Genomic DNA, 13642 nt, shown 5'->3' with positions numbered 1-13642 from the left:
TCGTCTTCCAACTGGCTTCCTTCAGGGTGGCAAAATGGCAGAAGCAGTTCTGGCCTTACGTCCACACATCTCATTACTTAGAAGATAATGCCTTTCTAGCCAAGCAAAAGCCCTGAGCTTCATCGTAACTGAGCTAGCTTTTGTAATGTGCCTAAGGCTGAAGCATCCAATCAATGCCAACAGAGGAAGGCCATAGGTTGACTGGCTGAGGCCCTTAAACCAATTACAGTAGCTAAGGGGGAAAGTAATGTCAATGGGTTTAGAACGGTGGTTCTCAAAGTATGCTCCCTGACCAGTGGCATTAACATCATCTGGGAACTTACTAAAAATGCAAATTCTTGGGCCTACTGATCCAGAAACTCTGGAGGTGGGGCCCAGCAATCTATGTTTTAACAAGCCTTCCAAGTGATTCTGATGGAAGCTAAAATGCGTGACCCAGTGATTTGGACCATCAGGTCCTACTCATGGAGCCTAGAAGGGGTGAATCCCACTCATTTCCCTGGGCTGTCACACAATTAGAAAATAATGGAATGGAGGCCTGTGAAGTTACCATCGAAACACTTCAGAAGGGGATGGCCCCAGAAGAGGACAGCTCATTTCACATCTTACTTTCTATGCTGAAGCTGTGGGGTAGAAATCACAGTGATGAGTACTACAAATTAGCAAATTGGTTTGAAGATTATTTCAGATGCCAATATTATTAGTCTAAGGACCTTGAAGAAAAATAATGACAAGCATCAACCTTAGTATTTTCTATGGGTCCTAACCTACTCCCTTAGGAGAAATTTGACAAATTAATTTACACAAATATGACAGAAGTAAACCTACTTAGCAATTAAACGGCACTGAAGAAGTCATTCTCTAAAACAGTTTCTTAATCATGACTAATCCTAAGAATCAACTAGAATAGGGTTACATATACAGATTCCTGGGTTCTACCCTAGACCAATTGAATCAGGATCATCAATGGAGGCGCCTGAGAATCTGTACTTTTAGCAGACATAGCCAGTGATACACAGGGATTATATATGTTTGGAAAATGCTTCAAGGAGATAAAGCCAAAAAAATCAAGGAGAAAAATCTCATGGAGGAATTATTTGAATGCTTCTGACTAATCAAACGGTAGTTTCTTCCCCTTATTTTTATTTTTATTTTTTTTGAGACACGGCTCCCTGCATCACCCAGGCAGCAGTACAATGGCATGATCACAGCTCACTGCATCACCCAGGCAGCAGTACAATGGCATGATCACAGCTCACTGCAGCCTCATCCTCCAGGGCTCAAGCAATTCTCTTGCCTCAGGCCCCCCTCCACCCCCAGTAGCTGAGTCTATACGTGCGCACCACCACGTCCAGCTAGTTTTTTGTATTTTTTGTGGGGTTTTGCCATGATGCCCAGGCTGGTCTTGAACTCCTGAGCTCAGGTGATCTGCCTGCCTCGGCCTCTCAAAGTGTTGGTATTACAGGTGTGAGCTACCACACCCGGCCTCCTCTACTTTCTTCAATGCACTCCCTCACTACTGGGGCCTCTAACTAATGTTTCTTCCTCTAGTCTGACCCTATCCCACACCCTAAACAAGTTGCTTTCCATACCATTGTCACAGTAAAAGAAACCGGATGTCAGGCCTCTGATCAAAATCTATCACAAGTCCTTACTATGGTTCACAGGATAAAATCCAAAGCCTTAGCATGACATCCTAGACTCCAGCTAATCCAGTCCTTGCCTTTCTTCTTCAGCCTTACTTCACATTGTTAGTCCATTTGAACCCCACCCTTGAATCACCCTGAATCCCTTCCATTGCCTTGAATATATACTGCTCTTTTGCCTTTGTGCCCTCTGCTCACCATGGTTTTCCTTCCCTCTTCCCCTGGTGTATCAGTCAGGTTAACACTAGGTTATGCTGAGGTAACAAAATCTCAGTAGATGAAGATGACAAAGATTTACTACTCTCTCACCCGTTCTATGTCAGGGGTTGGCAAGTTTGTTTGATTTTTTTTTTTTTTCTAAAGGGCTAGATGGTAAATATTTTAGGCTTTGTGAGCAACATACAGTCTCTGTTGCACACTATTCCTCTTCTTTGTAAAACTCTTTTTAAATGTAAAGATCCCTCTTATTTGTCGGCCATACAAAAACAGGTGACTGGCTAGACTTGGCCCCTGAGCCCTAGTTTGCTAACCTCTACTCTATGTGACCAGTGCTAAAGACACATAGACAGCAGGGAACTACTCACATGGGTAGTTCTAAATGAATCTAATCACTCAGAGACCTGGGCTAATGCAGCAGCCACCTCTTAAACATTTCTTGTCACCACGCAGACACAAAGAGAGGGTTTCACATAAGCGATTAAATGCTCCAGTCTGAAAGTGGCACCCTGTAACTTAGGCTCACAAATAATTAGCCAAAGTTAGTCTTTCGACCCCATCCAACCATAAGGGGGCCAGGACGTCCAATCCTACCATGTGTCCAGAAGTAGGGAGAATTCAGATTACTGGGTAAAAATTATGAAAAAAGCTCAGAGACAAACGCTCTGTGAAGCCCTTTCTGATACCTTCATCCTGCAGCCAGAATAGCTGCTTCTTCCTTGCAATCTTATAGCACTTTAAGCATCTCTTAATCAGAGTGCTATACATAGGGTACTACAGTTGCCCACTTGCCTGCCTCCCCTACCAGATGCTGAGCTTCCTAGATAAGCACTTCTGTATGCCCACTACTTTGCACAGTGCCCGCTAGCCAGGGATGCTCAGTATGTGTTGCTTCAACAAATAAATGAATGTGGTGGATTGTAGGAGTGAATGGGATTGCCTCTGCATTTACCTGAAGGCATCGGGAATCCAGCAGTGTCAACTTCTCTGAACCCAGTTAGTTCAACCATTTCAGTCTCCACTTATGATCAATTACCTCTGTTAGTTCAACCACTTCAATATCCACTTATCATCATCTTTTTAGTTATTAGCTACTTTCTATCATAATCCAATGAATTTCTCCATACAACCTTTTTCTTCTAATAAACAACACCTTGCAGAGAGCTGGTCCTTGAGGCCACGGAGCACTTTGATATAATGTGGGTTGGCTTTCTTTTCAGTTTACAGGCCAAAAGGCAGACACAGAGAGGCACAGTGATTTTTCCCAAGTTACACAGTCAATCAGAGATGGAGCCAAAAGTTATGCTTTCTTTTGAGTCAACAAAAAAGCTACAGGATTGAATACAGAGCTGCAGCTAAGTTCACTGAAAGTTTATTTATATCCCTTGGAGAATTAGAAAGTACTCACACACGTTTTTCAAAGTTAAGTCTTATTATACCATAACAATGTATAGCTTGTAGTATACCTATATCTCTGAGTAAAGTATTAAAAACAAGTCATATGACTGTTTATTAATGCTGCCTCTTTTTGTATTGATTCCACCCATCCCTTCTACTCCTTTCCTCTTCTGTAAAGCAATAGCTCATCAGATGGCATTTCAGAACCCTGAGAATATGAAAGACATCATGCAGTAAGGTTTTCGTATCACATCTCAATGCCATTAGGTGAATAACACCGGCATGCATCTTCACTACTAAATGTCATACAAATAAATTTTAGTTGTTTCACATGCAACCTGTGTGGCTGCTGCAGTTTGTATCAACTATGTAACCACAGGGTGGGCAAAATAGCATTCAAAATGAGCTATAGTGCAAGATCCCATCCATACGTAGAGTTAAGCCCTTTCATGCTTAGCAGTCACAATCAGGATATCTTTGGCCCACGGAAACCTATCCTGACTGGAATTTTCCTCTCCTGTGTGTCTCCTGGATATAGTAAGTTCCTAATAAACATCTCCTCTGATTGCTAGCCTTGACAAATTTCCAGGAGAACCAGGGCAAGGAGAAGACAGTGAGGCAGTGCCCGCTGCTCTTCAGATCACCAACAGAATAGAGTCAGAATATGATATTATTGAAACCTTCCAAGTTTGAATTAAGATAAAAACAACTTTTTAAAAATACCAAAAACCTTTTATTTAAGAGAGTGAAAGCGCTCGATGTGCCCTCCCACTCCGGTTAGATGCTTAACAGACCACAGCAGACGATGCACCTCAACCAGGGCTAAGTGTGCAAGAAAACTGAAGTACACGGAAAGCAAATTATAGACTCAGGTACTGTCAGGCACAAAAGAAGAATCAACCCTTTCTAGGAGTCTTGTCTTTGCTTCCTTTATTCTTTCCTCGATTCTTGTAATTGAATGTTACAAAGTATATCAAGAGGAATAAACGTATGGGGCCCCTCTCTTCCAAACAAGAAAAGGTTAAGCTTTTAATTACAGGCCCTCAAACTATCATTTTGTGCAATTAGCAATTAACTATAATCGTTGATGAGCAAATGCAAAGCTGCGCTAGCAATTTCCCTTCTCCTCATCCCAGGCTGGGTTATTTCAGTCTTGTTCTATTACAGAGCACCAGCCACAACCGCGCGCACTCTCTTTCAAACACACACACTCTCTCACTTAAAGGCACATTTAGTTTTTAGCAAAATGGCATCTCAGCGTGCGATTGAGACCGGCATCCCAAACCCCACATTTGAGCAGCCCAAACGTTTGGAGCCCCTCCGCTTCATCACTTTCTGAGTGGATAGAGGAGGCCCGAAGGAGATGCTACCTACCAGCCTCTCTCAGGGGCGCAGGAGAGGGTGGTAGAGAGATGCTTGTTGCCCCTGGAAACTGCAAGTACCCCCCAGGTGCACGCCCCGTTAGTGGGGAGGCGGTGGCAACAGCAACGATAGTTGCATCAGCGCTAACTGCTGCTGCTGCTGCTGCATGTTCTGCTGGAGGCTGCCGGGAGGGTACAGTAATGACTGTAGGGAGCGCACAGCTGCTGCGGCGGCAGGTTCCCTGGATCAGGAAATTAGGACAGGCACCGGGGATTGGAGGCGAGGGCGGTGCGCGAGCCAACCAGCGGCCGCCCCGGGCCCCCGTGAGCCCCAGGCGAACGCGCGGAGCAGCCGGGCCCCTAGAGCAGTCCGGGTGGCGGCGGCGGCGGCCACGACCACGACCACGACCACGGTCACTCACGCGCGCTCACACTCGCACACTCCCCGCGCGGGCACCCGGCTGCCCGGCGCGTGTAAGAGGAGCGCATCGAGGGAAAGGAGGGCTGAAGCCGCCGCGCGCCCGCCCGCCCGCCGCGCCTCCCGTTGACCACTCCCCCTCCCGCCCCCTCCCCGTTCCTCACCCCGCTCTCCAGCCGCCGCCGCTGTGGGTGCTCCGCTACCGGCTCCTCTCTGTTCTGTCCTCTCTTCTGCTCTCGGCTCCCCACCCCCTCTCCCTTCCCTCCTCTCCCCTTGCCTCCCCTCCTCTGCAGCGCCTGCATTATTTTCTGCCCGCAGGCTCGGCTTGCACTGCTGCTGCAGCCCGGGGAGGTGGGTGGGTGGGTGGGTGGGTGGGTGGGGAGGAGATTGTGCAAGTTGTGGGGGAGGGGGTGCCCTCTTCTTCCCCGCTCCCTTCCCCCCCCAACTCCTTCCCCCTCCTTCTCCCCCTTTCCCCTCCCCGCCCCCACCTTCTTCCTCCTTTCGGAAGGGCTGGTAACTTGTTGTGCGGAGCGAACGGCGGCGGCGGCGGCACCATCCAGGCGGGCACCATGGGCACGTCCGCGCTCTGGGCGCTCTGGCTGCTGCTCGCGCTGTGCTGGGCGCCCCGGGAGAGCGGCGCCACCGGAACCGGTGAGTGAGGACGCGCCCCTCGGCCGGCGGGCGGGACCCAGCCGGGGCGCCGGGAGACCCCGAGGCGCAGGTCTCCGTTTGCCCACCCGCCTCCTAGGAGGCGCCTCTCGGTTCTCCTCGCCTTCTCTCCCTCCCCTCCGTGGTGGCGCCTCTGAGCTGTCAGCGCCGAGGCTAAAGGGAGCCGGGCTTGGGGAACAGTGGGGTTCGGGGTGTCCTGACGCCTCGCCCGAACTAGTCTTCGATCCCTCACGCCGCCTGCCCCAAAGCCGCTGCTTTGCCTCGTTTCTCGCCCTCTTGACAGGGGCTGAGGTATGTCGGCTTCTGAGCACTGAACAATGGTTCTGCCGCCTCTGCCAGGCGGAGGGTTAGGAAGGAGGCAGAGGGCCAAGACGTGTGCGGCAGCCTCGGGCGCACCCCTCGAAGCTCAGGGAGTGTGGGAGCGGACGGTGGGAGAAGGTGAGCGCCTCCGGGGACGCGGAGCGCAGGTGCCGGCCGGGGTGCAGAGTCTTCCGGCGGCCGTGAGCTGGGCACGTTCGGTGGGCGGCAGCCGGGAGGCCCCGCGGAGCCGAGGGCAGTGCGCAACCCGCGCACCCGGACCGCGACTCCCCCGGCGCGGGGCCGCCTCTCCGGCGTGCGGGGTAGGGGAGGAGCGGGGCTTTACGCAGGACTGTCCTCTGGGTGCTTCTGCTCTCCCTTTTCCACGCCTCGGGCGGCATTTGGAAACCTCTCGGGTCTCTCGTGTAGCTGAACGCGCAGGGGGAGTGGAAGGAAGACTTCATCAGGTTAGTTTGCTGATCCTCCTTCCCGGTGACGTTTCCTCGAGAGGAATTGAGTCCTAGGCTAGTGACTGTAATTAGCCTTCATTCTAAACAACAGATCAAAGGAGCAGCGCGAGAGCGAGTGTGTGGCCCTGTCTTGTTGGGAAGGGCGCTGGTGACTACTGTCGGGTCCCCAGAGTCTGCCGCAGGGGCCTGGGGGCCCTGCCTGGTCGTCAGCCACGTTCCCACTTGGGGCCTCATAACTTTCCTGGACGAGCGACAGGAAGCCTTTCTAGGAGGACTCAGTCGGAATCCTAGCGCGTCCCCGCAGTGATCTTCAGATGTGACGCCAAGGGGCCTGCTTGCCAGCTGCAGGGAATAAGGCCCTTAACACCCATTCCAGAGTCCCTAGCTCCCGTCGCCAGGTGGCTGAAGGGGCCCTGCCTGCCTGCAGTCACGTGCTCCTGAAGTGAGAGCGAACTTTAAAGTATGTGGTCGAGGAGCCTGTCGGGCAATGCCTGGGGTTTTTACGTCTCCGAGTGCCCCTGCCCTTTGGTTGCCACTGTCCGGAGCGTGTGAACTGGGACTGGCCTTTCTGCCCTCTGCGATTGGTTAGCGGTGCCACCGATCACGTTTGGGTTGGTCACATGGTTCCGCGGACTCTTAAGTGAGCAGCATGGGAAGTGTTATTTTCAATGGAAAGTAGGAGACTCCACAGGCTCTTATGGGCTGCTCTCTCAAATGCCTTCCCCTGCCTGGACTCTTTGAAGAGGACGAATGTGTAGTGAACATGGAATCTGATGTGTAACAAGCCTGAGAGCCTAGAAAAGCTCTGCTTACAAGAGTTTCCAAACGCTAGCATTAATCATTAATAGATGAGTAACACTAACTTCTTAAACGATTTCTCAGTATAGTGCCATGACTTGCATTATGCCTTTTGTAACATTTCAAAACACTAAGGTATACCAGAAGGAGGGACAATTATCCAGCAAGGTGAGAGAAAAGTTTCGTTTTTGCTGCATGTCCCTTCCACTAGAGGTTAACTTTACCTTATAGAATGCTAGGAATGCACCTAAACTACTGAGGTGAGTTAGTCAAAGCCAGATGTTCACCTCGTATTAGCAGGTGAGGATCCTTTTCACTTTGTCACATGTGAAATATTTGACATGCCGTGAACAATGGAAAAACAAATTCTTCAAAGGAGAGGAAGCAGATTCTTCCAGAACTGGAGGAAATTTGGGCTGAGGCAGGTATTGACCCTAAACCAACCCCAACTGGCATCTGTCTTAAGTTCAAAGTCTCAGGGCATGTGGGCTGACTTTCTACCCTGGAGCTTCTACACATACCCCTTCTGTCCACTGGCACATGGTGCTGTTCCACAATACTCCTGGACAAGACAGGTGAGCACTGAGACTCTGGCAAGGAACTTAAGGCTAACGAGAAGTTGGTATACCTGATTGCACAATTCCTGGGGGTTCTAGGACATTTTCCTCCAGTCTAAGTAGTCAAGATTAAGATCTGTGGTATGATATATTATTTAAGGCCAGAGTCTAAAAGAACCAAGGTTTTTTGAGAGCTATTCATATATGGCTAGCAACTAGCCTAAGAGTAGAAAGAAAATTCCCTCATTGTGAGAAGTGGGTTGGTGGTACTGGTGGTAGTAATAGACCTGGAGGTAGGAAACTGGTTGGCACGGAAAGTAAACTTGGCTCATCCAGATAGCACCAATGAAGGTATGACGATGATAGTAGCCCTTATCAAAGACTGATCACTCATGTGAGCAGGGACTGTGTAAAGGAAGGTCACCAGCCAAGCCCTCCTTGGCAGTAACAGCTTCATGAAATCTAGTGTAGCTTTGTTCCCTGAATCACCCTCTTGCCCACTTTACGTGGCATTTACCTATAGTGCCTGTCCTGTGTCATTTTGATTGTTTGCTTTTATGGCCTGAGTCCCCAGATACTTAAAGCATGTATAAAGGTCAAGTAGAGCTGCCAAATATTAAGACTTTAGTACAATAGACTGCTATTTAACACTAAACATTGCTAGCAAAGGTGACAGTCTCCATGCTCAAAAGAAGTGAAGACCTGATCCAAGTGTCTCTACCTGTCATAAAATTGAATAACCGTAAACTTGACTTGAGTAGTTTCATTACAGTTTTGGAAGAGGAAAAAAGTTGTTACAAGCCCCTTCTGCTCCAGGAGAGGTATCAAACCGATAAGACTTAACAAGAACTCCTAGAGTAGAACATGACCATAAGATCAAGGGAACAGATAGTACCCAGCCATATGGCTTCGGGTTTTGATCCCAAACCTTGAAGACTTGGCACACAGCATAGAAATACAGCTAATTCATTTTAAATATCTAGCCCATTTTCTATTTCTCACAGAATGTAAATTTGTTCTTTTCGGTGCAGGGAAAAGTGTTTAAGACAAGGCAGTTGCCTACGTGACTTAAAGTAATGATTGCATTCACTTTGGATACTGACTTTCATTTGGAAAACCACCTTCACATACTAGCCTATAAGAAATTAAATGTATTAAAGGGCTTGATGAGGTCTATAATGATGTTCATTGTAAATGTACCTGCCTTAGGCAGCTCCTTGTGGTGGCTAATACAACTGCCCTCTACATGGTTAGTTGATAAATTCAAAATTGCTTAGTTTGGTCCCTACTAATTTAATCTCAAAAGAATACTTGGACAACAGAGTGATAGACTACTTTCAAGGCAAACAGTCCAAAAATACTGTCTGCTGAGGTTATGGGCGAGATATACTTGTTAAGCAGAAGTAAGTAGTCCAGGGACAATTTTTTCTGCCACCTAAAGAGTTTTGGGCTAGAAAATCTGAGGACTGATAGTTTTTCTGAAGAGTTGGGGCAGAGTCTAACCTAGCTATAGGAGAATCTGGCTTTTAAGTAAAAATCCTCTCAATTTTACTGTCTGCATTTTTCAAACTAAATCAGTGTCTCTTTGCTAAGTTCTTCTATTGGCTTGCAACAAAAACTCTAAACACTGTTAATACCACTTAGTTAAGTACACTAACTGCACTGCAGGAACCAAATGAGATGGCAGGTGATAACACAGGTTAAGTGTCCTTTATCTGAAATACTTGAAACCAGAAGGGTTCCACAGAGTTTAGATTTTTTCAGATTTTGGGACATTCACACATACATAATAAGGTATCTTGGGGATGGGACCCAAGTCTAAACATGAAATTCGTTTATGTTTCACATACACCTTATACACATAGCCTGAAGGTAATTTTATAGACTATTTTTAATGATTTTATACAAGAAACAAAGTTTTGACTGCAACTTGTCACGTGATGTCAGGTGTGGAATTTCCACACTTACAGCATCATGTCAGCACTCAAGGTTTTGGATTTTGGAGCATCTCAGATTGCGGATTAGGGATGCTCAACCTGGACCATAAATTTAGCATACTTTTCCCCTTGAGTGAAGTCTCCTAGGAAAGCTTGGGCCCAATAGTTATTTTGAGTCTCTAAGCAAGAGAATGCCTGCTAGGTCCTGTGAGAGTAAGTGTGGAGATTCTGTTCGAAATGTTTCAATGCTTGCTTAGAGATCCTTTGCCTACTTTGTAGTTTAGAGATGCTGGAAACTATAAGATGGAGCCTCTGGCTAGAGCAGCTGATTTTGCCAACTTGGGGGCCATCTGGGTAGCCTTTATGTATGTAGATGAGGTGGTGGGGATGGGGGGACTTGCAATTTGCCAACCAAGGGACATAACAAAGCCTCGGCGATAGACAGCATTTGTGAGTTACATCACATGTTAGAACTTAATAGTTCTCCCACATGCTGTGAGTAAACAGGGTTTCTATTTTATAGACTGCCTCTAATCTTTCATTTTCTTAAGAAAGACTTCCCCAGATCTGAGGTATTAACTGATCTGTATGTTCACTAAGTAGGTTGCAGATTGATGTTGGTCATCTTTGTGCATCTTCTGGAAACCACTTAATGTACATCTACTGAGTACCTACCATATGGCACCAGGCATGGGGACAGAGTGACCATAGCACTGGTTCCTTCCTTTGTGGCACTTAGTCTAGTAGGGGAATCAAAGCAGGAAACAGCCAAAGACCGCTTGGAATAGAAGCTCTGAAGAGGAGTGAGCAGATCCAGTGTTTAAGACTTAATCATAAAAGAGGCAGATAGCAGCTGAAGATTGCTGGAATTTCCATGTGCTATCTGGGTTCTAGCTTATGAAGTTTTCCTAAAATTACCAAGAACTTAGACTTTAATTTCAAAAAGCCAGAAATAATTCTATCTCTGCAGATAATCCTACAAAAGTGATATGATTAAAGCAACAATGGATTACTGCCAGTATTACCAAAGAGCATTAAAACATGTCAGAAGTAAAATCTGGGTCTGATATATCAAACTCAACTTTACCAGTTAGCCGCTGCTAACTTTCTCAGGTGTTGGAACCTCTCTTTTCACATGGAAATGAAGCCAACACACCCAAAGGGACACACTCATTCTGACAGACAAGTGTATGAAAATGCACTGTTTTCAAATGATAAATTGCAACAAAGAGGCCGGGCGCGGTGGCTCAAACCTATAATCCCAGTGCTTTGGGAGGCCGAGGCAGGCAGATCACGAGGTCGGGAGTTCGAGACCAGCCTGGCCAACATAGTGAAAGCCCATCTCTACTAAAAATACAAAAAAATTAGCTGGGTGTGGTGGTGCGAGCCTGTGATCCCAGCTACTCAGGAGGCTGAGGCAGGAGAATCACTTGAACCCGGGTGGCAGAGGTTTCAGTGAGCCGAGATAGCGCCACTGCACTCCAGCCTGGGCTACGGTGCGAGACTCCATCTCAAAAAAAAAAAAAAATTGCTACAAAGATGAGGCGAAGGTACCCTCATAGGCCTAGGGAATAGGGACCTTTATAACCTAGAGTCTTTCAAAGTATTCTAGCTAGTAAAACAACCAGTCACACTTGGTTTCAAGTTCTGAAAAAGCTGGGGGAAATGTTTTTGACAAAAGTTTTTAGTTCAGACCAGCTTTATTAGTAAACTAATAAATCAACTCATGCACCCAAGACTACCAACTAGTGCCTAGAGAATATAGGATGTCAAGCACCAGGTCCTGAGTTACAAATGTAAACTGCAGGCCATGCCTTAGGGGATGTCTGTGTCTAAAGGTGAAAAATGGTAGCTGAACTCATCTCCTTGGGTGATGGCTCTGTGACAGGGACTATTATGAGAAAGCAGCCAGACCATACCTAGTTTTTCCAAAAAAGGCATTGAGGCCTCATTCAAGAATACAATCTGAGCCCACTCCTGGTGAATGGGTGGACAAGGGCAACATGAACAAACTGAGACAAAGCAGCCATGAGGAAGGGCAAAGCCATGGGGAAGTGAGTGGGTCCCCTTTGAGCTGTTAGCTCAGCCCGTATAGCAGATGGTGGGTGGTGACCAATAGGGAAAAGTCTGAGGAAATTAGTAGGGAACTTAATCCTAGAGATAGTGGTAAGCCGAGAAATGACCCCATTCTTGGCTATTCTAGGTTGCTTGAATCACTAGGTTGCTTGATATGGGTAGAGAATGTGGCAGCCTGGAGGCAAAGGAACAAGAGATTTAAATTTACATCAGGTGAGAGGAGGGCTTGGGCATAGCCAGGGATTGATGGCCAAATGTCAGGGAAGAATTTGGGCTCATTTCTGGAGTACTGATTTAGAGTAAGTAATGGGGCCAATCAAAGATAGACTACACAGGGAGGGAAGGATGGATTTTAGAAGAACCTCTGCCTAGTAAGACACCCAAATAAATTTTTTCTGCAAAATAGTTTTGAGGGCTTTACTCACACGTTACTATCATGTGTATTGTAAAAGAGGCATTTATCTCCTGTGTCCCTCCTGTGATGAACATTAGGCCTTATGAGGGTGTTATTGGTATATGCTGTAACCCTGAAAATGAAAGAGCCACTTACATTATGGGTAGAAGCTGTAGCTTCTTAACCTTAGTGCAGTGGTTCTCAAAGTGTGGACCGAAATTGGCAACATTAATTCAATGTTAATTGAGTTCATGTGTCAACATTGACGCATTAGAAATGGAAACTTAGGCCCTGTTCTAGAGCTGCTGAATCAGAATCCAGGCTGGGGCCCAGCATTCTGTGTTTTAACAAGCCTTCCTGGGGATTCCGATGCACACGGGAGCTTGAGAACGACTGACTTAGTTTACCACTCACAGAAGCTAACGATTTTCAAGGTATATCCGATGGAGGGCCTTTCCTCTGACTTGAACCCTAGACAAGAAAACCAAGAGCTGTAATCCTTTTAGAAGACTTGCTGAGGAATTCTAGAAACATTTTTAAAAACTTAGGAAGGAAAGCAGGCCTCCGTCTCAACAACAAGGCTAAATCTAAGTTGATGCTTAGTAACACAGTATCTAGAGCCAGTGCCTGGGTTCAACTCCTAGCTCTGCCCAGGGCAATCTGGGACAAGTGACTGTACTTTCCTTCTCTAGCAGGTTTCCTGATCTGTAAAAGAGGAATAATAGGGCCAACTATGCAGGGTTAAGAATTTTAAAAGCTAAGAGATGTGAAGTCTTAGAGCAGTGTTTGACCAACAACAAAAACGATTCGATTATATCCATGATTCTTAAGATCAATTTGATGTAAATGGAAAAACTGACAATTGAACTGTAAAATTCACTTATTTCCATGACTCAGAAGAATTAGCCTACGTATTCACCACTTTTTAGTGGCCCCCGAACTAGTTTTTTTGTTGCTGTTTGTTTGTTTGTTTTCGAGATGGAGTTTCACTCTTGTTGCCCAGGCTGGAGTGCAATGGCACTATCTCGGCTCACTGCAACCTCTACCTCCCAGGTTCAAACAATTCTCCTGCATCAGCCTCCCAAGTAGCTGGGATTACAGGTGTGTGTAATGCTTGGCTAATTTTTGTATTTTTAGCAGACACGGGGTATCACCATGTTGACCAGGCTGGTCTTGAACTCCTGACCTCAGGTGATCTGCCCGCCTCAGCCTCCCAAAGTGCTGGGATTACAGGCATGAGCCACCGTGCCTGGCCCGAACTGGTTCTTACAATGTTTCAGAGGCTGACTTTAAGGCCAGAACACAACCTTTGTGCTTGACAGCTCAGAACATTTCCCTTAACACCTGTTGTGGTACTTTGCTTCTTACAAACCCTTCTCCCCTTAGGAAAACTTTTTTGCTGACT

The 13642-nt window shown here is 46.8% G+C and overlaps 1 protein-coding gene and 1 long non-coding RNA gene across 6 annotated transcripts in view; one reads left to right on the top strand and one right to left on the bottom strand.

Annotated features, from left to right (window-relative positions):
- The window catches only part of LOC129393110 (uncharacterized), a 99183-nt gene extending 93914 nt beyond the window's left edge, over nucleotides 1-5269 (bottom strand). The window contains exon 1 of one of the 2 annotated variants that reach the window (XR_008619806.1): nucleotides 5204-5269. This is a non-coding gene — a long non-coding RNA (uncharacterized LOC129393110). Of the gene's footprint in view, nucleotides 1-4634; nucleotides 4771-5203 lie in introns of those variants that run through there. The other variant, XR_008619805.1, reaches the window with a different exon arrangement.
- Nucleotides 4640-13642, top strand: part of VLDLR (very low density lipoprotein receptor) — a 33253-nt gene continuing 24250 nt past the window's right edge. For 3 of the 4 annotated variants that reach the window (XM_024930130.3, XM_003823353.4, XM_003823352.5), the window contains exon 1: nucleotides 4640-5690. In XM_024930130.3, coding sequence (XP_024785898.3) covers nucleotides 4673-5690 — 1018 coding nt within the window. In that variant the 5' untranslated portion in view covers nucleotides 4640-4672. The remainder of the gene's footprint in view (nucleotides 5691-13642) is intronic. The other variant, XM_008976990.5, reaches the window with a different exon arrangement.

Source organism: Pan paniscus, chromosome 11, assembly GCF_029289425.2.
Source record: "Pan paniscus chromosome 11, NHGRI_mPanPan1-v2.0_pri, whole genome shotgun sequence".
NCBI classification, from domain to species: Eukaryota; Metazoa; Chordata; class Mammalia; order Primates; family Hominidae; genus Pan; species Pan paniscus.
Note: the sequence above shows the minus strand (reverse complement) of the source record. Positions and strands in the feature narration are given on the sequence as shown.